Source organism: Neolamprologus multifasciatus, chromosome 1 (genome assembly GCF_963576455.1).
Source record: "Neolamprologus multifasciatus chromosome 1, fNeoMul1.2, whole genome shotgun sequence".
Taxonomy (NCBI): Eukaryota; Metazoa; Chordata; class Actinopteri; order Cichliformes; family Cichlidae; genus Neolamprologus; species Neolamprologus multifasciatus.
In genome coordinates, this window is record NC_140439.1 from 16,793,800 (window position 1) to 16,821,131 (window position 27,332).

The following is a 27,332-nucleotide window of genomic DNA, read 5'->3' on the forward strand; positions in this document are numbered from 1 at the left end:
TCACTGGTCACTGGTTTTGCAGGAAGGAAAACAGGCAGTTAAGCATGTTCCTGGCAAAGTGTTAACCATTAATCCACCAAAAGGAGTACAAGTGCTCAGTTTTTCCACCCAATTTAAACTCCTCTCACACCTCTCAGAGGGAGCACACGCATCATTTGGAGAAGGTAAGATGAAACAGTTTTGTTTAGAGAATAGAGTTTGTTTATTAATTTTCTTTATTAATTGCATGTTCCTATTGTAATTACTGTCGAGCTACAGTATACCCACAGCTTATCTTTTGTACTTTGGAGGCTTTAATTGCTTGTTAGAGGAGTTTATAAGTGATTGCCATGACCATAATTCAGAGTGATTGGGTACTGCTACACAGCTACAAGATATTTGTCAGGCATTAATGATGAAATACGCTTTGTTTTTAGATTAACCTAAAAATAAATTTACTTTTGCTTTCCAATCAAAAGTGTCTTTCTTGTTGTCCACTGTGTGGGCTCAAATGTGGCATTTAGTGGTTTCATAGGTGGTTGTGCATTTGAGTGCACGCTGTTGCTCATTTAAAAATTGCGAAATCCTCTCGTAAGTGGTGCCTCTTTAACAAAGTGTTTGTTGTGCTAAGACCAGTTGGTCTGAAATGCTATGATTATACATTTATCCCGTTTGCAGGGGGCACATGGCCGAGAGAGGAGCTACACCAATGCTCATCACAGCTCTCATAGTAAGCAGATTTCTTTGTATTACATTAACCTTTCATACTAAGATAACATTATTGCATGAACACTGTCCTTTAGCTGCTACAGAGACAATATTTTGTTTCACAGTGGGCAGTACTTTATACATCTGCACCATGTGCTGGGACGAATGTTAAAATTGGTGTCCCTGAAAACTACGATGGTATTTTCCCATGGTATCTAACCAAGGTAAGGCACTTAAAACTTCTTGTACTTCTTGCGCTCATTTTTCAAGAAAGCAGATATGTGTTTCTCTAAACTTAACCTTTTTAATCATGGCGATTAGGTAATTATATATCTAAGCAGAAATACAAGCTGATTTGATTTCAAATGCACTTTGGTAAGAATTCTGTGTTGTAAGCGTAACCTTTCACTATTTAAAAGTCAGAAATGCAAAATTTAATTAAGATTTAACATTTAAAATCATCATCAATCAGTAACATGTTGGAAAAAAAAACTGATAGAAAAGGAAATTATGCTGCAAACCAAAGCTGGATCTGTGTGTTTTCCTGCACTCAGACCTGAAAGTGTATAAACCTGGTAATTGGCATGTTCACAATGCTTGTCAGGTGTCAGCCCCAGTCTCTGCATATAGTCCATCTGGGTGGCAGGCAGGATGTTTAATTCATACTTGTCAGTCAGACCTCCTCTGGGTTATGCAACAGCATAAATGTTGGCATTTTATTGGGCTGGACTGTGGTGTCGTCACGTCTTGTATGAAACATAGGAATATATTTAGGCTTTGATGTCAGTCTGGGTGTCATTTTGACTCACACACAAATAGCCTGTTAATGGCCACAATGGAGCATAATAACCCCACTTTGTGTTATAAATGGAATAGACATAATAATTGCTTCACATTCGTGAATTCGTGCTTCACAAGTTGCGTTCGTCAGAGAGGGCTAAACTCGCAGATTACTGTATATACGCAGTTTCAGCGTCTGCTCTAAAGTAGATTTTTCAGACGCTGCTATAATTTTTCTTCAAAGCATCCAGTCCTCGAGTCCTCTTATTAAGCACTGCAACATTGTATGGATTTTTTGTAATCAAGTAATTTCATCTTTGGGGAAGTTGAATGGCAGGATGCTGGTAAATAGAAATTATAAACCATATTTTACTGTCAATAAAACACTTATAAAAGCTCAAACAAATCAGCCTGTCGGTCCATTCCTGCTTTGGTAATGCCCTTTCACCCACCCAGAAGACCTCAAAATAAATCCCAAATGCAGTGAAGGATGACGTGAGAGCTGGGACGGGGTGAGATGGAGGCAGATGATCTGTTGTGGTGGCCCCTGAAGGGAGGTGTCTAAAGAAGGCGAAGAAGAAGTAAAGATGTCCTACTCAGTCTAACTCAAACTCTATCTTATTCAAACATAAGTACACTGTGTGGCTCTTTTGGGGCTATTTTAAGCAGATTAGCACACTTTTAACTAACAAAGCGAATAAAGAGAGAGACCTCCAGATGAAGACATCGGATTTAGATTCAACTTTGAGAATTTTGTTTATCTTTTATTCTAGTATTTGAATGTTGTTTTTTTCACAAGAAGCCCAAAGGAATGTTGCTGCTTGTTGGCAAACCACAGCTCTGCTTTCTCATAAGGCATATGGAACAAATGGTGGTCAGCTATTGTGGGAGCTCAATTATTGTCTCTTAGTGAACACGGCAGGGAGTAAAAAAAAGCTCAATTTTAACCAACTTGCCAGAAAAGGATAAAAGGTGAAGAGCTGATTATCACTTGCACTTTAATCATGCTGTATTTGTTGCAATGTCATCTAGTTTAAATGCAGGTGCATCTGTGTAGTTGCTTGTAGTGCATGTTTTTTCATTAACCATTAACCAGGATGACAAACTGATTGTTTTCATGCATACTTTTTGTCTTCATCCCCACAGCTTCAAAGCTTGCCATCTAATTATAGTGACCTGGTGGTAACAGGAGATGATGAGGGCATATTTGGAGTCGATGCTCAGTTTCTGTACGCCCTAAAACCACTGGACAGGGAAAAGCAGCCATCTTACTCTCTGCAGGTATAAAAACATTTCTTTTCTGATCATAGTGCACCGAAAGCAATTTTCAGTCATGTTTCGGCTAATGAATGACTTTCTCCAATGTGCCATACAGATAGTTCACATAGGAAATACATTTTTATACTCTTGTTCATCATCTTGTTCATAATGATCACGCGCTGTTGTTCAAAGCAGTTTGGGGCTGCTAAACAATTCGCATGAAAAGGGTGGACACGGGCTCCAGCATGTGTTACTTACAGAACATGTTTGTGTTCGCGTCACAGGTGTCCTTCAGAACGTCAGTGCATCGTCAGAGCTTCAATGTTGAAGTGTGTGTCATCGACAAGAATGACAACGTGCCTACGTTCATAGAGGAGAGCATGAGAGGCAGCGTGCAGCTCGGGCTTCTCAAGGGTACGAGAACCTTGCACTCAGATGTGAACGTATTACACAGCCAATTTAAGGCTGGGTCACATTCGTCAGTCCTGATTTATGAAATATGCTGAATGTCGTCAACAGTGACAAAAACATGCCTCATATCTCCGTGGAAACTGCAGTTTAACCTTAACATCAGTATAAATAGATTTAATAATGTTGCAAACAGCATCATTTCAATCACACACAGACAAAAAGACTTTGTCATGGGTTTGGTGATCACATTTATTTGATACAAAGGCCCCAGTGTACTCCATCTGAAGTCCTTTCGATATACACAGGGTCTAGCTCATAGTATTAACTCCATTATGTTTTTATGTATTTCTCATTTAAGAAAACCATGATGGTACATACACCTTTGTGTTGATCAGCTTTCTGTTTGAATTTCCCACAAAGGTCAACTCACTGAAGCTAATTCTGTTACTGTTTTACTCTGTCTGTGCAGACTAGGCATTTTGAAGAGTTTTCATCTTTTAACTTTTAAGATTTGCTGTTACACAACTCATGTTTTTGTTCTTTTGCCTTCACATCAGCATGTTTTCTTGGTATAGTTAGGATGGAAATTGAGACATTTTGTCCCACTCTTTAATTCCGTGTCACCCGTATCTCTCAGGAATACCATTCATGCAAGTGGAAGCGCTAGATCGTGACGACCGCAACAGTCCCCACGCTGATCTACGCTTCAGCCTGATGGAACAAACACCCAGGATTCCCTCCAGCCAAATGTTCTCCATCCATGCCGTCTCTGGGGAGGTTTCACTCACTGAGGAAGGTCAGTCTCAACTGGCCGCTGAAAGGAAATAGTCAAGATAATTTTGTGGGGAGTTTTTTATCCATAAAGGGAATCTTCAACATATATTTTTCCAACAAATCAGCGTGGAGGGTCACCTAGAGTGCAGCGTTACAATTTAGGTTTGACTTTCTGCAATTTGAGAGGCCAACTCTTTACATTTATTAAAAAATTGCTTTCTTATTTCTTAGGAGTTTATTGTGTAGACAGTTTCTCCTCTTGAATGATGAAATGGCATGCAGTGAATTCTAATGGACCGGATGCTCCTCTACCTCATTCATTCATCCCGTTGCTCCATTCAGCAATGAAATCAGTTGCTCTAGCAGTCACGCATGCCAAAGCAACAAAAGGAAGCAGCTCTGTGTTGGCATGCTTTGGGTCATGAGCAGCTCTTTTCTTTACTTTCAAAAAAAAAATCCAGATATTGACTATGGCAAACTATTTTTATATCTCTCTGACAGTGCGCCTCATTATTATCTTCTTCACTGTCACAATGGAATCTAAATTGTAGCCCATATATGAGCTGCTGTGAGCTCTTTTCTGCAGATATCAACACTGAAACGATGCACTTCAGTCCACCAGTGATTTAGCATCCAAGTGTCCAATAACCTTTAAATATCTAGTGTGTGTAAACATTTCTAAAACACAATTCTTTTATTTAAATAAGTGATTTAAAGAATCCCATATTAAAATAAAAAAGTAAATTCTCTGTAATATCTCATTTATTTCCACATGAATGTGCTTAAGTAAAGGAAATCTGTTATTGTCCAAATACGTTGTCTGCAAGAGCACAATACTCACACCTCAATACAAACCAAGTAATCCTTTTCCCCCATAAAACAAAACAAAGAATATCAGGAAATATTTTTATTATTGATATTTTCCTGAAAAAGCTGTTAGTGGTCAGTTTCTAATCATAGAGGCAGACATATGTACAGAATCTCTAAAACACTTTTGAGAAACGCAAGTTGAAGTTGTTAAAACAGGATCAAAATGTGAACATAATGAAAAGTCTTGGAAAAGCCTGACATCACAAACAAGCCAGTAATGTATAAATATTTGATATACGTATTGCAATAACATTATTCAGTGATATCGCTTCTAGTCCAGCGGACACACATGCGAGAGATTCTTGTGTGCCAGTGCTATTTCTGTAGCTTTGGAATTGCCCTTTGCTACGGTTTGGCAGGAGCTGGATGACTTTCACACTTGCCGGTCCTTTCTGGCCCACGCTGCTGATGATTGCCACAACACGAGCAGCAGTGAAAATTGCCTCCTTGATTTTTGCACCTTCTCTTTAGGCTACCTGGTCACAATTACACTTCAAGTAGGCTGTTTATGTTATTTTGCTTCCATTTAACCAAGAAATTGCAAAAGAAGGGATAGAAGGAGCACTCAGACATGTGAGGACATGTTAATGCTTTGATTATTGCAGTGTCTTTCTGTTATTATGGTGTGTTTGCTTGTTTAGCTGTCAGAACTTTTGCCTTTTTGCACTCTGGAAAGTAACACATATGTTCCAATAAAGTGCTGTCTTGTAGAAAGTCTTGTAGGCTTTCTTGTATAATTTATGCCTCTGTCACCACCAGGAGCCTCTACTCTGGACCCAGAGATGTGTGGTCGTTACAAGCTCTCAGTGATGGTGAAGGATATGGCTGGGAGGGCGGATGCCTTCTTCTCCGCTGGCATTGTTACTGTTGAGGTGACAGGAAACACCTGGGCATCACCTGACCCTGTACGGCTTCAGGAAAATCTTCCGGGCCCTTACCCCATACCTATCTCACAGGTGAGACAGCAAAACACCAAAAAATTGTATTGACTCAGCAACAGTTCAACACAAATGGACCATGTTAGCACTGTATGCACCATCTAAAGTAAAGCCCCTTTTACATGATTAAAAAAAAAAACAATTAAATGGTGTGGCATTATTAATGCAGTAAAAAGATGTTATCATGTTGCAATCAAGCAAACGCTGTCAGTAGTGTGGTCTGAGTGAAGTGGCCTCACATTGCTTGTTGCTGTTTTTAGTGTTTCCTTCTAAGTGACCAAATACTAAATTATTGAGGCTGTTCAAATGCCATGGATCCTTTCAGGCCACCTCCTGACTGAGTCACTTTAACTCCCATATTTACTCACTCACTGCTGCCCGCCCACAAACCTACCATCACTCTGAGGGGTATTACACAAATCTTACAGCTTTAAGCCAAAATCTAAACTCAAATACACAGCACATATGGAGTGCAATTTTAATTGTATTGTACGGCTTACTACAAATATTTGAATATCTTGTATAATCTAAAGAAAGGTCCAGTTCAATAGAAAGACATTCCTATTATTTTTTGGCACATTTTTCTTCTTCTTGCTGCTGTGATGTAACCTTAAAAACTACTGTGTAAGTATTTCTATCCAACTGAGACTTATTGTCAATTGAATATCTTTGAGTTTTAACACCTTTAGTTATCCACAACAAAATATCCAAAGCCATCAGCTTGTAAAGAGACATTTGTGATTTCCTGACATTTCTGATTAAATTAAGTAAATACTAATTAAAAAGCAATGAAAGATGAATTGATAAAAAAAATCTAAGTGCTGCAGCCTCACAAAGGAGTGTTGAAATCAAAAGTAAACTTTGATGATTGCATGAAGATATGAGTACGATTTCACATCTGAAACTTGAAATACTATGGAAAATGTTTGATTGCCATCTTTTCTTCAAAAAAAGCCAACAAGCCCACAGAGCCAGTCCCTTTTTCACACTGGATTAACTCCAAAAAGCATCTCGTGGTATCTATGTAATTTCTATTTATAGGTTGGTGTCTGAGCCTGGTCTTTTCTAACCCTTTGCTTTTTATAATGTTGCCATATCTACTACATGTCTATAAATAACTCAATAATGTAACACATGGAAAAAAAATCTGCTAGCGGTGGTAGTTACCCTTTGTCAGGAAATCTTTTAAATCTACACCTGCATTTAAAAAAAACCCTAATCTTAGTTATTCACTTCCGAGAACTGTGGAAACAATGGGGCCTGCAGAGCTGAATATAAGGCTCAATCAAATTGTGAGAATCGCTTTGGCCAGCAGGTACACCGCAATACCTCCCCCTCCTCTGGTTTTCTCCCACCTCCCCCTCACACTCGCCCTCAGTCTCTCTTCTCTCCTGTTCCAATGTCCCCTGCCACCCACAGAAAACGTGTGGATTCACAAGCGTGGGCTGATTTGATTTCTTTTTTTGTCATATTTTCAAAAGCCAGTTCAAATCAGCTGCAAAGTCTACAGTTTTATCTTAAAGGTTTAGTAGTTATTTAGAATGTAATACTCGGTGATCTTTTTATTATTTAATATCAACACATAGCATCTGTGTCTCTATATGTAAACAAGGGTGTCTGGAAATCTCTCAATGAGCAGATTTCCTGTGTGTTTCTCTTTTAATTTCTAATGAAAAATGTGATAGTAGAGTGTGAAATGAGACCTCTAGTTCCTTTAATGAATCATCTACGTGAACACTAACTAAAATCACACAAAACCGGATTAGGTTAACACAGTGTTTAGTTGGGGGAAGCCTTATTTCGCCCACGCGGTGTTCTAATACTGCTGTGCTCAGTAGGTGGTGGGACTAACTGCTGTTATGACACACACATAGAGAATCGTGTCCAAGAACCCACTCTATACATCCCACCTCCCCTACTGTCTCAGATAAATGAAGCAGTCATGTCGGCATCTACTCAAATGTGACAAATCATGTGTTTTACATGCTGACACCGTCCTTGGTGTGACAGATGCCGAAATCAACCTGCTGCTTAGCATGCGTTCTGCCATTGTCCTTCCCTGGGTAATAGTCAGTTATAAAAGTAAGTGTTGACTGGTGTTGTGATTAAATTTTCTGAGTCTGCAATCAGATCAAACCAAGCTTCGACTGGATATTAAAATATGCAATCCAGACATATATCAATTTGATTGCATCACCGGGGCTATGGGGATTCATTTTAATTTGTTATCTATTGCATGTTTTTCATTGCCTAAAAACTTAGATTGTGTAACGCAACCACTGAAACTACTTGAACTCAGGACTGCAATCTATTGAGACTCAAGTGGGAGTGAGGGCCCCAGTAGCTGCGAATGAATCAAAGCTCTTAAATACTTCGAACTGTTAGCGTTCACACTCGCATGAAATTTCAGTATTTATTGTGGAATTTGTTTGAGCCCCACTCGAACTCTGTCATGGCCTCATGATCAGTGAGTAATATTACAGATGATACTTGTACTTGTGGTGCCTCATCAAACATTAGTCATTAGAAACCTGACTGTGTTAAGAATAGCTCTGATTACAATACATTTAATGTATTGTAATCAGAGCTTTTTAAATAACTTTTCTCCAATTGACAATTGAATGAACTGCAGCACACCTTGTGCTACCACGTTCAGTATCACATATCAGAGAAGGCTATCAGCAGGGTGGGGAGTGTCCATGCTCCCTCAGGTGTTCATGATAAAATTTAGCTCAAAGTAGGCAAAATGCAAGGTGGTTGGGTGCCCATGTCAGTATTGTAAAGTGATGGCTTTAGTGTTGTAAAAATAACAAAAATAAAACAGTGTTACGGGCATAGAATGGTGTAACTTTACATACCACCACAATCTTGTGCAATCTTGTGTAATCTTGAAAAACTGTGAAGAAATTGAACAAATGAAGAACAAATGTCATGCAAGTGTCAGACCTGAAAAGACTATCTAGTAGATGAACAGTATCTGGAAGTCATATCCTTGAGAAATAGGGAAAAAATCAGTAGAGATGTAACACAGGCCCTGAAAGAGGTATCTGGCTCTGCAGCTGCTCCATCTATAGTTCACTGAAGCCTTACCAGAAATTGTCTACACATGGGCCAGCACAGGACCACCAGTGTCTGTGCAACTGGCCTTGTGCTGGCCCATGTGTGGGCCACCCCTGGCAAACCAGGTCTGGGTCACCAAAGGGCTGTCATTCTTTGCGGTATGTGGGCCACGTGTAATTTGTGTGCAGCCACGGGCCAGTTGTAGACACACTGCTGTCCCTGTTCGGGCCCAGAACAGTTTCAGCTCTGGCCCAGGTGTCAGCCTAATGTGTACCTTAATCAAGCCATGTAATAACAACATGTGCCAGAACATGCAAAACAGTGCAAAAGTAACATAACTCTGTTCAGACAGTGAATGGACTGATTCTTATATAGTGCTTTTCTAGTCTCCCATGAAAAGTGCTCTATAAAACATGCCACAGTCACACACTTTCTCTTAACTGAGTGCTTCCTAACTACATTCATACTCTTGACATACAGACTGAAGGAGCCAGGGATCGATCCACTAACCTTCCAATCAGTACGTGACCTGCTCTACCTCCTGAGCTACAGCCACCCAGTGGTAAACATAAGTGAACCGTCACTAGGTTTTGGATAAAGTGTACACTCACAAACCTGTCAAACCTGCATTTGAAACGTTAGCTACTATAGCAGTATAGTATTGCAACATGGCATTTGGGTCTTCTAACTAAAACAGGAAAATAGGAACATAAATAGAGCCATCATTGCCAGACCTGGCGCACATCTGGTTGACATACACTCTGCCAGCTTGATGCCCAGATCCGGGCCAGACCTGTTTTCTATGGGCTTGTGCCACATAAACCAAACCACAATCGAGCCAGATATGGCATGCCATCACATAAACAGTGCCATCTATGCCAGGCCTGGTCCATATCTGGATGACATCCGTCTTATCATACCAGAAGTCAGCCAGCAGTGCCGGCTTGATACCAGATCCGGGCCAGACCTGCTTGCTATTTGGGAAGGTGGCCGTACCAAATATTGATTCATAGCTTGGTTTTGCATTATTTACTGAATTTCAATGTTTGCACATTTCAAGAAATCACTGCAACTATTATCCATTTTTGTATATACAACATCAAGGAATGAGGGGTGTCTCAAGACTTTTACACAACACTTATCTTCTGTCAGCTTATTAAATAATGAGAAACTAGCTTCAGCTTTATTATTATAACATTGCCTGATTTGGGAGGTTTACTTGACGTTATTCAAGTACTGATTAGCATCATGCCCCAAGTGCTGCCAAGAGGCGCACAGCCACTCTTGACCAAGCTCAAACACAAGCTATCACAGAGACAGCACGTGCTTGGAAAAATGAAACATGGATGGAGGCGAAACAGATGATTTCATAGATGATTTGTATATAACTCTATACAAAAGAGTCAGTGCTCATCAATCACATGTCTTTAAAGTTGCAAGGTCTCAAAGCACACAATAACACTGAAAGGCAGCCAGCTGTGTGAAGTGGCTTTGTGTATACAGAAGCATTGCATATGGGCAGTTATATCCAAAACAAGGGACGAGTGTGTGACAGTGAGTTGAGGAGATGCACATGCCCTGGGTTTGCATCAGCTGTGATACAACTGGGCTCTTGTCCTTGTTGGGTGCTGTTTGATTGCTACTAGGGCCCTTTCAGCCCATCTGCACAGCCCTCTGTTAGGGGGTTGTAAAGCAGAGTGGAAAATCCCCTTCAGCCTTCATCGTTAGTTTTGGCTAGGCTCTCTGTTCCCCATCAGTGTCAGCGCATTTAACTGGCTCCTTATCATGTAAACAAATGGTAGCTTAACTTGGTATTTATACATCTTACACGCTCGGTCGCAAAGCTTTCTATGTTTACAGTTTTCAGCTCAATTTTCCTGCTGCGCCCAGATAAGAAACCATATTCGCGTTTAATTCACTTGCAGATATGTAAAACTGAATACTCATAAAATGTTTGTATACATTTGTCTGTGCTAATTTAGGTCAAATGGAGTGGCAGTCAGGCAGAGTATGGTCTGGAGGGGGAGTTTCCAGAGATGCTCTTCACCATCAGCAGAGAAGGAGTCATTTATCTCAATGCCCCGCTGGACAGAGAGACACAAGACCAGGTCTGTACTATGAGCCAAACATCTCCAGCACCTCATAATAAATGACATTTCACGATTAGAGTCAAAAATGTCTGAATTAATTCCTCTATTGAAGATTGAGCCCTTTATTTCAATTTCTGAACCCACAGTACGTGAAAACTTTGATATCAAAGATGATGTGTGTTTGTCAGCTGATGTGTTTATAAAGATTGCCCTGATTTAAAAACTCTTCATACAGGTGCATGTGATTTATATTTAAACTAGCAGGATGATGTGATTCATTCACAAGTATTTTCACCATCTGATCACAAAATTATTAATTCAAAAGCTGAACAATGAGAAGTGACAGGCTTATTGTCCCTAAAAGGGTTCTCATGTTGTTCATTGGAAGAAAGTCCCTGTTTTTAATTAACTCTCCTATTACTTACAACTAAATGGCTTTTTTATTGTAGGAACCCTGGTACACATTACTTCAGCAAAGCTGAGCACTGAGTCACAGCCTAATTACAAACCCAAACCTGAAAAGTGCTCTATTCATTAAACATATTCTGCCTGTGACAAGAAGATTGTTGTATAATGGCTTTAAAGATCGCGGATCTTAAAGTCTTCATTGCAAATCTGTCTCACTTTAGATCAAAGGAAAGATCATCCTTTGTATCAGGATTACAAATTAAAGTCCATGTGTTTGCATTTTGCTCTCAAGCTTTTCAGACAACCTAAACTCCTGTGAGCTTTGAATGACTCAGTGAGCAGAATATTCTGGCACAGATGCACCAAAGAAAAGCACAGAAAGACTGAGCTACAATTGGGTGATGTGATTATTGTTAAAACGCAGTGTTCTAGCACATTACCCTGTCTTTTTCTTCACTGTCCTTTCAGTGGAAGTTTGAAAACGATAGTGGAAGTTTAAACTGGTGTCTCATGGGTTTAATACGGTCTGTCATAAACAGGAAGCTCAAACCGATATGATGACTTCCCCTTATATTTATTCAAGACTTTTTTTTTACATGTTTTTTAAGGTTATATATATTAAAGTATTTACGGAAAACCAACAAGGCTTTGAAAAAACGCAAAATGTTGTTTGGTGTACTGCTACCACTAGTAAAATAAGTTAGAACAGATACATTTGTATATTTGATTTTAAGAGCTGTGAAAAGTGCTTAAGAACCACAAAATGCCAGAAGACTCTTAATCTGAATACAGCTTTGCGCTAGTATTAAATGGTAAATAGTATTTTCTTCATTTTTGTCACTAAGTTGTTGAAATCTATTCTACATACTTTTATACATACCAAATACCATTCAGGAATTGCAGTGTGCAGTTTCTTTTATCAGTGTGTGCAAAAATATGGGAATTTGCACAAATGCTGAGCATCTAATATTTTATTTAGCCAATACTTAAGACATTTTTGAATGGATCTGTCCCAAATTCCATATTCTGGTTCATTTTGATGATAAGAAAGATCAGTGAAAATTTCAGGATTTTGTCTTTAAAGGTTTTTGAGATATTCGTGTTCAAACATTGTTTCCAAAACGGTCTGAAAGTGAAAATTTTTTTCAAAAAAACTAAAAAGCTATTTGAATGAGAATCAGAATCATCTTTTATTTGTGAACACAGACATTGAATGTGTCTCCAGTTCCCTTTGCTTTCTTCAAGCAAAAAAAAATTCATAGCACTCATTGTATATGTTCACTGGACCATAACATTTTTACACAAATCTGAAATGGTTGAGCAGGAAATGTGCAAAAATTGGCTGATATGAGATGAGACAGAAACTAGGAAACTAGAATCTCAACAAAATCCGTGAGTATAACCAGGATCAAAAAGTAAATGTTTACTCGCATTGCAGAAATGTATCCTATCATGCTCTGCACAGGGGAACACTTTACAGTCGTTAGTAGTCTACTGGGCATGTAATCCCTTTTTTTGTCTGCTGCTAGAATGTTAATAGGAGCGTGGATTACGTGACTCTTAAGCCACAGTGTTAAGGGTACCACATGTGACCAGATATTTCCCTCTCTGCTTTTTCTTCTTTTTTCACCTTTGCTGCTTACTTAGTTTCATATCAGCATTGTGGTTGAGCGTCCCGACGGTAGGGAGATTGCCAAACCTGTGGAGCTGAGGGTGATGGTGGGTGACGCTAATGATAACAGGCCCACATTTCCACAGGCACAGTACCATACTGTGGTGAAAGAACTGGCTGCTCGAGGTAACATATAGGTTTTGGGTGATTTTTTTGTTTGTTTGTTTGTTTTTTTCACTCATGCAAGTCACACTGTTCCTATTCCTACTAATCAGATTACAGTGGAATATTTAGATACTGCATCACACAGGCTGTGTGCTTTGAAACCCCACACCAATATCCAAGGAAGAACAATACTATTTCCTTGGCCAAAATACAATCTTGCATGTAAAACATCTTTAAAAGAAACTCGTCTTACAAATTATGATGATAATAAAGCAACACAGTGAATTTGAATAGTAATTTTCTAGAATTATTTTATAATAAGAGTACTGTTTCACAGCTTAGTGCAAAAACACAGCCTGAATGCAATGTTGTTGTGATGAAAGGGTGGAGAGCGCCAGATACATTTTGTGAAAGCAGATTGGGATCTTTGCCAGGACACAGGGGAAGCACCAACACTCCTCCTGTGCTCCTAAAAAGCACACGGTGGGTTGTAACGCATCAGGTCCTTGGCATAAAAGCTTTGTTGGTGCTTTAAAACATTCTGATTCGGGGAAATGAATTACACAGGGCAATCTGTTAATCTAAATGGAATCACTGAGTGAGGATTATATGAGAAAGCTATTGTTGTACTCTCTCCCTATTTTAAATCAGTGTGCTGTGAGACTTGTCATTTTAGCTTCTCTTGTTATTACTTGACAAAAGAGTTAAAAGAGAGAAAAGAGAAAAGGAGAAGTCAAACTTGAAAAAGATTTGAAATTTGCCAAAGAAAAAGAGTATGTACATAATTATGTATATATTGTATATGCATTATACATATTTTTTTAAACATAAAATGTAAAGATAATTTTCTAAATGGTAAAATGGTCAAATTCTATTTGTGGTTAAAAAACAAAACAAAAAAAAACATGGGTTTTTTTGTTTTGTTTTTTTTTTTTTTACATTTTTTAAACAGTGTAGAAAACCCTTTTTATAGAGCTAACTGAAAATATCTTCTGATGATTAATCAGAGAGCCTCCTCCTCCTCTTTATTCATATATTTTTTCCTGCAGGGACAGAAATCCTGACAGTGCAAGCGGCTGATAATGATGACCCTAAGACAGACAATGTACGAATCTTCTATCGCTTAGTCGGACAAATTCCAGAGAGTCCTCGTGCCCTCTTCAGAGTGGACCGTGACTCAGGGGTCATCTCGGTCCAAGCGGATAGTATGGAGGGCACGGCACCGCAGTACACTCTAACCATCACTGCTGAGGATGCCAAAGGTGACTATGTATAATGCAAAATACAACCTTAGCTATAGCGCAATTTTCATGAAAAGGTGGTGTTTATCTTGTACTTTAGGGAGTTAAAGAGAGGCAGTATAGCAGTGATACAAACAGGTGCATCAGAGATAATTATACATAAAACATTTCATCTTTCATAATGACTATTATAGGCAAAAGTTAATTACCTTTGTGAGCAAGTGTGTCAGCAGCCTCCCTTGAGATTTCCGGGAGATGTATATATGTTAGCCTCTAGGGTGACAGATGATGTGATCTGCATGACTCATGGACTCAGGGTGTGACCAAGGCTAACATGAGGTACTTGCTGTTCCTTCAGCCTTCTTAATTTGTGAGAAGGGCCTGAGTCACTAACAGAAGCTGTGATCCTGTCCCTGGCAGGTCTGAACAGTTCCTGCACTGTGGTTGTGACGGTGCAGGATGAGAATAACAACCCACCGGTGTTCTCCCAACACGAGGTACGAGAACACGTGTTCAAACAGTTACTTGCGCACAGAGATTAGGACGCCTTTCACGCATTGATCTGTTTGGGGCAATATAAACAATAGCTTTGGAAAAATAGCAGGCTAAACATCATCTGTGGATTTTGGACTGTGAACGCGCTTCGCAGGTCACTGATCTAATTTTCCTGGCGGGAAACTAGATATGATACTAATCTCAGGCTTATATAGATGGCATTATGTTATTGGAAGACTTTTATTCGGCTCTCTGTACTCCAAGTGGACAGTGTTTTTAGAGTTTAATCTGATAAAGCTTTCTTTAGAGACAAATTTCCACTCATTTATTTATAGGTCAATCTACAGCAGGCTACATCATGATTACACAGCTCCATCCAGTGTCGTTAACATGGCAGAAATTGTATAAGAAGCAGTGTTATCTTAGCCATTACAATCTCACAGAAAGTTCTGTGAGGATGGCATCATAAATAATGCAGCTCCAGGCCCACTGTGTAATTGGTCAGTGGTTTTCTATGAAAGAAGGTTTAATTTTGGTTTCGGACAGAAACCAATCGACTGCAGAGCCTTGACATCAATTTCCAGATCAATCAAAGATTTGACATAACAGCTGACACCGTGTTATTCTTTACATCCACGCCCAGTGTAATGGACACTTGGGGATTTTAATCAAACAGCTTTCAAACATTGTTGGATGATCATTACGATGCTGTTAAAAACAAATGCACACTTGCTTAGATAATCGCTACCACAGACACACAAACACAAAGGTGGAAAATGCTCTTGAACAGGTCACGCCTGAGTAGTGCAGCTTTTTCCATGGCAGTGCAGCCCAATAGGAGGTGATGTGGGAGGTGAGTGGTGACAGGACTGGGTTCAGCAACCCTGTGGATGGGGCAGCCAGATCACAGGCATGGTTGCTTCTCTAGAGGACATCCAGGAGTGGCAGATTAAACGTCTGTCTAAACACAGAGAGGTTCACAAATAAAGGTCAGCTCACACCAGGGGGGCAAGAGGGGGCAAATGTATATTGTCACATGCAGTCACCCATCGTCTTAATAGAAAATTGGGCAATCCGTCATCACTGGCATTTATTGGTGTCTGCACAATCTTAACATCAACAGCTTGCTGGCAAAAGCTGCAGTGGCCTTGACAAGAAATAAATAATCATTATCATTATTTAGCATTCGCTGGGACTGTTATTGCAAAGCCAGATTCATTTATATAACACCAATTCACAACAACTGACGCCTCAATACTAGAGAAAAAACCCCAACAATTTGTATGTCCCTCATGATTTCCCGTCGTCATCCCCTTCGTTGCGCCCCTGTCAACGTTCTGTTTTTGGTGTGCCACCATATTTTTATATGGCCGCCCCTATAAAACTATTCTAGAGGCACTCCTGCAGGGGAGGTTTTCCTTAAAGAGGGTCGGGTCAGTGAAAACTAATGTGAGCTGAGAAATTTGAGATCTGTTTTTTAAAAAAATGCAAAATGCTTCCATACACTTTTTCACTTTTTTAAAAGATAGTCTTTTTCTTCTTAGTGATCATTCACTCTGTGTTTTCTCCCCATCAGTACGGACCCTTTCACATCCCAGAGGATGCCCTGGTGGGTACGACAGTGACAGCTGTGCTGGCGAGGGATGCAGATGTTCGAGGTGGAGACAGCTGGCAGGTGGACTACCGTTTAGAGTCTGGAGATGAAGAGGACGTCTTTTCATTAGTGACAGATAAGCAGACCAATGAGGTCACACTTGTCCTCTCGAAGGTGAACAACACCAAATACACTGAAGCTCTACACTAATACATTTGACTACCAAGATCAGCTAAAAACATGATTCAAGGTCCATCAGTCTGAATGAAACTCTTTTTTTTTTCTGTTTTGAGAGGAGAAACAATACAAAGATCCTTTCCTCTTAGGGACACAGATATTAATGCCAAGGACAATTTTTGGCATAGCTGCTTGTATCTGTCCTTGCAGCATGTGCATGTCCTAAGAGATTATTCACTCACAGTCACAGAAAACTAACCTCATTTTATAAATGCATGATTTTAATATCACCCTATGTAGATATTATGCATTGAAAGACAGTTGGAAAAGGATTTTCAGAAATGTCAAAATTTTAGTCCTGCATGCCTAAAATAAAAAGAGTCCTGCACGACATTGGCGTAATCTCTCCTGTCCCCAGGGTGCATCACCCTTCGCCTGCCTCCTATAATCCTACAGGGCATTTTAGGGAGGCATGTGGTGTCTGTGTGTGTATACTCTAATGGTCTGCACTCTGTGAGTGGCCAGGCAGGCGACAGTCTATTATTTTCAACCTCTTGTGGGAGTTGATGAATGTGATTGAACTGTGAGCTGCACAGGCTCCTCTGAGATAAAGCAGAACATTTCCAAAAGCTAAAAATGGATCTCCATCTATTATTTCAGTTTAACAGACAATGGCTTGTTTTCAAAAGTGATGTCATGCAGTTTAAATTCCTGTCTCTATGAGTAGCTCTTACATTGACCTTGTGAGATATCACTATAGCGAACGCTGCATCACCAGAAAGGATACTGTAGATTAGTTAGCTTACCGTAGTAAAAAATTAAAGCTTAAATCTTCCACAAGTAAAGCCCCAGTGGATTAAAATGCACTTAAGCAAATCCTTTAATTCACCAGATTACAGGGTGAGGTCAGCACTAGAAAGCAGAGAGATTTCATTATTAGAAATTGCAACGCCAAATGAATAATTAGATTATGTGAGCAGATACTAATGGCATTTTACCACACAGGCTGGAGAGTGAACGGACTAAGTAAAAGTGATGGGATCAAATCAGTGTGGAAAAAATTGGTGACATCGCATTGAATGAAAAAATGAGTCATAAAAAGTCTGTAAAAGAAACTGGAACTTCTGTTGAAATTAGCGTGAGACTGGGCTTTCAGAGGTTTGAGTTATTGGTTTCATAAATATATACACTCACTGGCCACATCATTAGCTAATACCTGGTTGGACCTTCTTTGACCTTCAGGATTGTCTTAATTCTTCACGACAAAGATTCAACAAGGCACTGAAAGCATTCCTTAAGTGTGATTTTGGTTCATATTGACATGACAGCATCACATAATTGCAGCAAATTTGTTTGTACTGCATCCCTGATGTAAGATCTGGTGACTGTGGGGGCCAATTGAGTAAACTGAAGTCAACGCTATGTTCAAGAAACCAGTGGCCATAAAAGGGCAAACATTTTCAGCAGCGATACTCAGGTAGGCTGTAGCACTGAAGTACTAAGGGGCCCAAATTGTGCCAAGAAAATATCACCACACACCATTACATCACCACCGGCAGCCTGAACTGTTGATACAAAATAGGATGGAGCTGTGCTTTCATGTTCATGTTCAGTCGAATGGTACAGCAGAAACCCAAACTCATCAGACCAGGCAATGTTTTCTCATTTTCTACAGCATATCCAGTTGAGCCTGTGGGGATTGTAGCTTCAGTTTCCTCGTCTCAGCTGACACAGTTGGCATTCATTGTGATCTGCTGCTGTAGCCCATCTGCTTCAAGGTTTAACAAAATACTCTTCTGTATACCTTGGTTATAACGAGTGTGTATCTGAGTTACTGTTGCCTTCCTATCAGCTCAAAACAGTTTGTCCATTTTCTTCTGACCTCTGGCATCAACAAGTCATTTTCACTCAGAGAGCTCACTGGATTTTTCTCTTTTCCAGACCATTCCCTTTAAACATTACAGTTGGTCGCATGGGAAAATCCCAGTAGATCCGCAGCTACTGGTTTACTCAGACCAGCCCATCTTGCACCAACAATCATACCACATTCAAAGTCGCTTAAACTGCCTTTCTTTCCCATTCCGATGCTCAGTTTGAACTTCAGCAGGTCATCTTAACTATGTCTACATGCTCAAATGCACTGAGTTGCTGCGAAGTTTTTGGTTGATTTATTTCTGTGAATGAACAGTTGAACAGACGTCTCTATTAGGTGTACCTAGTAAAGTGACCGGGCATTGTATAGGTATGTATGTGTGCAAAACAGTTCATTCTGACCAGCCTCACTATTTTTCTTACACCAAGAGAGACTAAAAATCTATCTCGCCATCTGCATAGCATCAAAACTATCTAGTAAACATTGTTATCCCTTCAAGAGTTTAGCCTGTAAAGACAGAAGAAATAAACGGATGTGTAAATGTGTAGTTAAATGGTGATACCCTTCACGTTTTGAAGAGAGATACACAGTACTGTTGCTTTTACAGTTTTATGTATATCAATATGTGTATCAAATTATTACAAATACACAAATGTGGTAGACATTGATGTTTTTGTGAAACATATGAGGATATTTATTTTGGTGGTGTTTAAATATTGGGTATTACTGTAATTTAAGCTAATAACTATTTACAGCAAGAACATGATGCTACTGTAAAGACACTTAATTCATGCTTTAGGGTGAAAAAAAAAGAGTAGCATCATCAGGTGAGTAACGCCAGGATCCATACACATGCTCTCATGCGCTGATACACACTGAGCAATTTGGTGTGTCACTTCCAGTTAACAGCAGTACTCATCTATTCTCCAAGGTGTGCGTTTTTTTCTCCCTGGTAACAAAGACACGTGTACTCAGCAGGATGATGTCAGGCAGTGCCAGTTTGCCGATGTCTTGTTTTATGGGGAAAAAAGAAAACATGTTTACTGGCAAATCCTGACAACAAAAACAAGCTTCAGGGCAGGATTCAAAAGATTACACTGAATGAAATCAGTTGTGCCCAGTTGTAATAAAGACTGAGTGATGGGATTCATTTTTCCTTCAGCTGGGTTGTTTTGCCTCTAAAATCTGTAAAATCACAGTCTTTTTCCATCTTTTCATCATCCCACTGTGAAACTATTTTTTAAATCCTACAATCAGAGTCAGAAGGTTCGAGTTACTATTTTAGTGCACAGATTATGGTAATCCTATCACTGTGAAACTGCTACCTCCAATATTTGGACCTATAAATAGCACATGCTGTCACCCCAGAGGATAAAAAAAACAAAGTTGTTAATATTCATGGCTAGGACTTGTTTTGTTTTTTAATTATTATTAAATTAATTTTATCCCCTTTCATAAATTTAGAGAATGAAAGTCTTAACTTCAACAATAAAGCAGCGTGTTCAGTTTATAATCTTTTCCACTGTCATGCCCTAGTTGCTCAAACAGCATCATGGAAAATCTTTCACTGGTGGCTCACTGAATCAATTGGTTTTTTTTCCTCTGTATCTACACTGTCTAGAAATATAGTAACACTGCCAGTAAATCCAGTTTCCTTGGGCCTAAGATAAGGGGACTAGACACACAAAGGGGGTGTACTGTGTCCCTCTCCTGCTGGCAAAAAGGACATGCTGTTTTTTTACTCTCTGTTTAGTGTGGTTACACTTGAACCTTCAAAAATAAATCTACTTTTATCACATTTAGGCTTGTATGAAAGAGTAATGTAGGGCACAGCATCAGCAGTGCCTGTTTTAACTGAAGGACCAACCTGGAACTGAAAAAAAAAAACACTTAATACTTTTAAAATATATCAATGCCTGCGTCACACCATACGACACTTAGGCCTGGCTTCAGCACCCCCAGCGACCCTGAACTGGATAAGCTGAAGAAAAGCAGAAGAAAATGGATGGATGAATGCATGTAGCAAACAGAAACGTTATTATAAAAGTGACTGAGAAACTTGGGCTTGAGTGACGCAGCTGCAGTGAACAAACACCTTTACAGAGAGTCCTCATCATTGATTTGTTTCATGTGAATCAATACAGAAAAGGATAGACCACACAAATATGTCTATCTCTTCTTTCTCCTTGCATTTACCTGTATTGCTGCCATGCTTCATCCAGTAATCAATATTCTTGATTTCTTTCTTAATGATCTGAAATTGGCTTTCCGCTCACTCTGAATGTGATTGTGTTTATTGCTTTCTGTTTCTGTGAAGTTTTGTTTACGCAGTACTTTGCAAATTCTGCTTCTCTATTGTGTAGGTAGTTGTCTAATGCACTGTTGTGAGTTAAATTAAGTAATACTTAAATAACACTTTGTGAAACTTGTTGTGTGCACGCATCTTTTCACAGGTATTGGACTTTGAGCGCGAGAGTGAGTACATCCTCGTGCTCAGTGCCCAGAATCCAGTTGCCTTAGTCCGTGGCCGGTACGGCCCCGCATCCACAGCAACGGTCTCGATTTATGTAGACGATGTGAACGAGGGTCCGATCTTGTCTCAAAGCCATTATGAGGTGACTGTGAGAGAAGGGGAAGAACCAGGACGGGTTATTGCCACCATCCGAGGTTACGACCCCGATTCTCACCCAATAAGGTAACTAATTTAAGCTGGGAGGGGTGTGAAATTCCATGTTTTTAATTTTACAGAGCTATGGATGTTTTCCTGGTACAGATATTCTCTTCAAGGGGACACCAAGAAATACTTTTCAATTGGGAAGTATTCTGGTGAGCTAAAGACTGTGCAGGCCTTGGACAGGGAGGAGAACAGCACGTACACCATGGAGGTCATTGCAGTGGATGGACGTAAGATCATTTCCATCATTGAGTATGCAACACAACGGTTTGATTAAAGGCAGACTCAGTTTCCAAGGCATAGATATAGTCAATTATTTTTTTCTATAAGGCTTACTTCATGTCTGGGGAAACCTGATGTTCATATGTTAAAAAGTCTAGTGTACAATAGTTTGGTTTTTTAGCATCTTTTTACATCTTAGGAAACTCCTCCCTGTCTGCGTCCACCCTGGTGACTGTCTATATCCTGGATGTGAATGACAACAGTCCAGTGCTGGTAGGAGATTACTCCTGGAAGTACCTGTGTACACCTCGCTTAGAGGACCAAGCTTTGGTGCTTGCATCACGGGACAGTGATGGACCGCAGCATGGAGGACGACTTAATTTCTCCCTCCGCAGCGATGTCACAGTTCGACGTAACTGGAAGCTAACACCTATTAATGGTAGGGTGAACACAAATTGGGTAAAGGTCCAGTCAACGCATAGCATACAATGTGATTCACAGTGAAAAGACAGGCGGAATAAATAATGTACTACTGCTAGAAGAAACTCCCCTATGCGGCTTCTGATAAATTGTATGTAACCAAACATACTCAAAAAAATGTAAATAGTTTTTTTCTACCTTCCAAACTTGGACTGAAAGTTGTTCTGTTATCTTTTTTTTTTTCCAGAAAGGTGAAGTCAGATGATTTTGGTTGCCAACATGGTCTGAAAGTGAGCCAGAGTGGATGTAACAGTGAGCTCAAATAGGCCCACAAATCATAACTAAAAAGAGTCTTCACTAAGTGAAATGAATCACCAATAAACACCTTTCCAAAAGTAACAAGTCAGATTACCAGCCTTGAAAAAGCTCTGTCTAGTAACAGTAGACGATGTGAGCCAAAGCTGCTGACCTGAGTTCTGTAACATGGAAAAATTAGACCCTATCAGGCAGTTTGTGAAGGTGTACGTGAATGGTGTGTCTTTCTTGTCTGTGTAAACTGATAATCTGCTCTGATTAATGTCGAGCATAAGGAAGTTAATTTGTTGGAGAGGACAAGTTGTTGCCTTCCAGCCAAATGGATCTTGTGAAGGGGATAAATCGAATTTTAAATACAGCCAGTGGACATCTAATTTTCCACAGTGTGCCAAATGTTTTGCATTATTTTTCTTACATGAATCAAAATCAGTGAATTGCCATCAAGAGTACAGATGTGCAAAATGCCCTGATTTATTTTCTTCTTGAAAAACATCTCCAGTCCTATGTGAGATGCTAGGTATAATATATTATAATTATCCTTTTTTTGTAACTGCTTGTGTTGTGCTCACTGAATACAAACTATTTACTGCAATGACGTCTGTCATTAAGTCATTCACACAGCTCAACTGCTTCCCTCTCAGTTTTTTTTTTTAGCCTTTTCACTCCCCTGTTCCTGTTGGTATTGATTGAGCCCAGCTGTAATTATATCTTGTCTGTAATTTCTTTCACGTCACCGCTGGTTTCCTGCCAACTAATGGAGCCTAAAATAGGAATTTCCCAGAATGCTTTGCACCTGGTCATAGTCAGTAATGGTTTTAGCAATAAATGTGCGCTTTTGTCTGTCTGATTTTGCAGCAAACTTGTCTATTTTTTTATTTTCTTTTAAATTACGATTACATCAACCTCCAGTGAATGAAAGAGCAGATGTGTGTGCATGAGTAGTACAGCCATTTATCTCAAGTCTTTTGGGAAGCTGAGTGACAGTTCTTTTCACCGAAGTCATTCAGTTAATCAAACGGCATGTTCATGTTCCTTTTTCGCACGCTCTTAATGGCTGTTCATAGCTGTAAGGGGAAATGCTTTTTCATCACAAGCTTTCAGAATAGCTGTGTTCAGGGTAGGTGGCTGGTCACACTTCGAACTTATAAAGTCTGTCACGTCAGATTTGACACAGTGCAGGCAGAGGATAAATAGACCGACATTAACAGCCTCTGCAGAGGTGCTGCACAGGTCATGTTTCCCTCCCTGACAAATGGAACATGAAGGGGGATGATGCTAAGGTGCAATCGGACAGTTTAAGACTATCAGATAAGAGTTCAAACAGCTTGATAATATGCTTCTCTTTACAGGACAGGGTTCTTACGTCATGCAGCCAGGCTTGTGTTTTAGCCTGATTTACAGAGATAAGATAAAGAGTTGCAGGCTCCAGACCACTCCATACAGAGCCCCATCAGAGTCTTTCTGCTTGCTCTTTATTCATACAGTTGTATGGATGTGTTTGGCCTGGGTTTTTCTTCCTTCAGTTATTAGAACTTAAAAAAGTACTTGTGTACTTGTTGTATGTGATCATTTTTTTCATAAAAATAGTTGTTGTTGACTACTGTTGGATGCAACAGAAAAATAAAGCTTTTAAATTGAACAGCTGACAAGTACCAGGTCCATTTGTTATTTTGTTAAGTCATCATAAATGTGATGTATAAATGTAATCTATAAAACAGTCTCTATCACTTTTCTGCACTAACTAACAAGTGTTTTGTCCTTCAGATACTCACACCAACCTGTCCTTAAATATCCCATACCTGCCCCCTGACGTCTACATCGTGCCCTTCACCATCTCTGACAGCAGCTCTCCTCCCAGGAGCACCTTCATACACTTGCCAGGTAATGCTGACACCTCTGCTGATAAGCTAAAGCGAGTACATAGAGGTTCTGGGACAAGAGTGCTGGAACAATCAATAGAGATCAACCCCAGTGTGCCAGCTTGTCCTAGCGCTGCTCTTGTTTATTAATGATGCAATGGTGCTTTACAAATGATTTTTCCAGGCTCGTGATTACACAGCTCTCTTAAGATTGTGTTCTGCCTAATATAACCATTCTGACATTTCATAACACAACATCACACATCTTGCACACCGGTTAGGATAAACTACAGTCACATGAAAAAGAAATTTTTCACATGAGCCTATGCAGTACTGTGGAAAGCTAAGTACATCTCCATAGTGCTGCTACTGAAATGCACTTAACTGATCATCAACACATCTGTGCACCGTTTTAAAAGGTTTTGCCTGCTTGCTGGTCTGAAGCGATTACATGTGTGTTAATACAATGACACAGATGTACCAGCAAATTCCCCCCATGGTCAGACTGTGCAATGTCCAGAGAAATTGCAAAAAAACTCAAGAACTACAACTCTTCTAAATATTGATGTTCATGACAGTACAATTCGAAATAAACTGAACATGTATGGCTTGTTTGGAAGGTTGCTGGGAGAAAGCTTCTTATCTCTAAAAAGAACATAGCTCAGCTTATGTTTGCAGCACTTCGTTTGAGTAAACTCCAAGACTTATGGAACTGTGTACTTTGGAGAAATGAGACCAAAGTGAAGCTGTTTGGCCATAATGCACAGTGCCACATTTGGCAAACACCAAGTACAGCATATCAGCACAAACATCTCATACCAACTGTCTAGCAAAGTGGTGGAGGGATGATGATGTCAAGGCTCAGACTCAGACCTGGACTCAAACAGAAAGGTAAAAGTTCAGCAGGATTATTGCTGGTTTCCAAGTAAACAGGGATTTATGCAAGGTAGTTATGTCTGAGTTGAGCTGGTGGAGGGGCAAACAAAGATAGCCACAGATTTCTCCTCGTGGGTAAAAACCACTCGAGGCTCATCACAGGGGGTCTCAGGACTGGGAGCATCTGAACAAGGGACAACCAAAAGAGTCAAACACAATGGTAAGCGCAATGATTTGGCAATGACTGAAGGATTTCTTCAGCCTTGAATATCAGGAAAGTAACAGCTAGTTGCATACAGAGGAGGGAAGCACGGCAGAGCCTCCCCTCTAAAACAAACTGATAGAGTTAAGCCATACACACAATACACACAGAAAGGAGAGAGAGGGAGAAAAAACAGGACACAACAGAGAGGAAATGGCAGGTTGGCACAGGAGGACCAGGGGATTCACGACAGATGAAGCATTCTAGGGTCATATGTGACTAAAACTTGGTCACAAGACAGTGATCCCAAGCACTTGTCTTGTGACCCAAGTCCAGACTGTAACCCAACTGAAATACTGTGGCAGGACCTTAAACAGCGCTGTACATAATATGTGTAGCAATGCGAGAGACTGTTAAAGTCATACAGAAAATGGTTATTTCAAGTTATTGCTGCTGTGATTCTACAAGCTGTTGAATACATTTTCTTCCCCACAGGACTACATGGAGACCTGTGAAATCTTTCTTTTTCCACACACAATATAACTACATGGAGAAGAAAATGTTGTTTATTATGGGTTGTTTTGAAATTATCAAGTGACTCCAAACCTTTATGCTCCTCACAAGCAACTAGATAAATTTACTGCATCTTCAATATGTGCTAACATAGTTATTTTCTTTTTCAAATGGCCAGTCAGCCTTTAAATATGATAGGTCGGGATTAGAAACATGAGTAATGGTTGCGGAAAATGAGCCTTTAAATCCCTATGAAGATATTACATTAATACACCTGCACTATTTTTAATGAATGTAGTTACCATATATGATTCCTTGCTTGATATTTGACTATATAAATCCACTGGTTATAACATCCAGTATTTGTATTTATAGTAAAAACTTTATGCATAACCTAAATTTTCTCAAGGAATCACAAGACGACACATCAATCCTGAATCAAACCCTGTTTTGATGTGTTAAAAATCCCTGATTTGTGAGTTGTGTGTTTGCTATCTCTCCTGTTAGTGACTGTGTGCCCCTGCAATGTCAGAGGAAACTGCAAAATGGCTGCCAAGCAGCTGGAGGGCATGCCAACTATACAGTCTGCAGTCGGCATTTTGCTCGGCACCTTTGCAGTCATAGGTAAGCAGGACAAAAGCTGTTTGACTACTATTAAAGTCTATTTAAAAATAAGTGGGAATGCAATATATGCCTTATTATAAAATCTAGAAAAGTAGGATTTAATCATCTTTGAGAGGTCTTGGAGTTGCATCTAAATTAGCAATAAAACTGTGATGTAAATGCAGTGTTGATTTTTTGTCCTTCCAGGACTGATCCTCATTGTTGTATTTGTGAGACTGTCCTACCAGAACCCCAAAGAGCCAAGCAAGACTAACCAGGAGAGAGTTCCCCTTAAGATGTCAATCTAACTATTCTGTATTGTCCTACTTATGGGACAAACATGACAATCTTGTTTCAGGGCAATAAATTCATTACGTGACCGTGAATGTCTTTAAAATGAATGTACACTTCACTTGCAGTTTTAAGTTCATATGTATGCAAACTATGTTTTAGTTTAGTCTAGAGCTCTAATGTATGTTACATGCTTAGGTCTGTGCTTGCACATGATGTGAGTTTATCTTCCAAGTTTGTCTGTCTTTTGTTATTGCTGTAGAGCGGTTAATATCTCTTAAAATGCCCAGTTACTGTAACAAGAAAAGTTACTAATTGTGCTGGAAAATCTCTCTAAAACATAAGAAGTAAAAGATAATGTTACATGAAAGAGTACAATTTTTCTAAAAGGGATTATTTTGCAACATTGATCTTATGCTTTTGTAATTTGTAACATGTTACTCATTATGTTAAACACATCTGATCATAAAATTATGATGCCATTTCTTTGAATCTTATTTTAAAAAATTGCTGGAAATACAAAAGTGTGGGGAAAGTGTGCCTCTCAATGCTGACGTGATTTTATGTTACTTAACACATGAGTAGAAATAAAAAAAAATGTTTTAAGTGCTGTATATCTGCATAATTTATTTACACCCCAATCCAGAATGCAATCATTTGCAGATCTTATAAATACAAATTTTATTCACAATACCACAAAGAAAACATAACAAATCTTTAAACTGAGACTTTTTACTATTGCATGAAAAATATTTGCTCATTTTGAATTTGATGGCAGCAACATGTCTTTCAGGACAATGAAAGTCTGCAAAAGAGTGTAAATGCGTAACTAAAAAGCAAAAACAGCGATCAGTTACATGATTGGGCATTTCAGAGAGGCAAAAAACTGCATCTACAAATTGTGGAACAATTTCAGAATAAT

The 27,332-nt window shown here is 39.4% G+C and overlaps 1 protein-coding gene across 2 annotated transcripts; it reads left to right on the top strand.

The window, feature by feature from the left end:
- cdh16 (cadherin 16, KSP-cadherin) lies at positions 1–27,016 on the top strand. 2 transcript variants are annotated; one of them, XM_085159801.1, is made up of 18 exons: positions 1–164; positions 658–709; positions 813–911; positions 2,614–2,748; positions 3,012–3,141; positions 3,776–3,934; positions 5,542–5,738; positions 10,763–10,888; positions 12,926–13,076; positions 14,105–14,317; positions 14,717–14,793; positions 16,368–16,559; positions 20,889–21,130; positions 21,209–21,339; positions 21,531–21,770; positions 23,831–23,947; positions 26,024–26,140; positions 26,327–27,016. In XM_085159801.1, exons 2-18 carry the CDS (start codon positions 665–667, stop codon positions 26,425–26,427), a joined length of 2,472 nt encoding a protein of 823 aa, XP_085015927.1. In that variant the 5' UTR covers positions 1–164; positions 658–664; the 3' UTR covers positions 26,428–27,016. The 2 variants fall into 2 exon arrangements, with proteins under 2 accessions (XP_085015927.1, XP_085015919.1); XM_085159793.1 differs by having other exon boundaries at positions 1–709.
- The last annotated feature ends 316 nt before the right edge of the window (positions 27,017–27,332 follow it).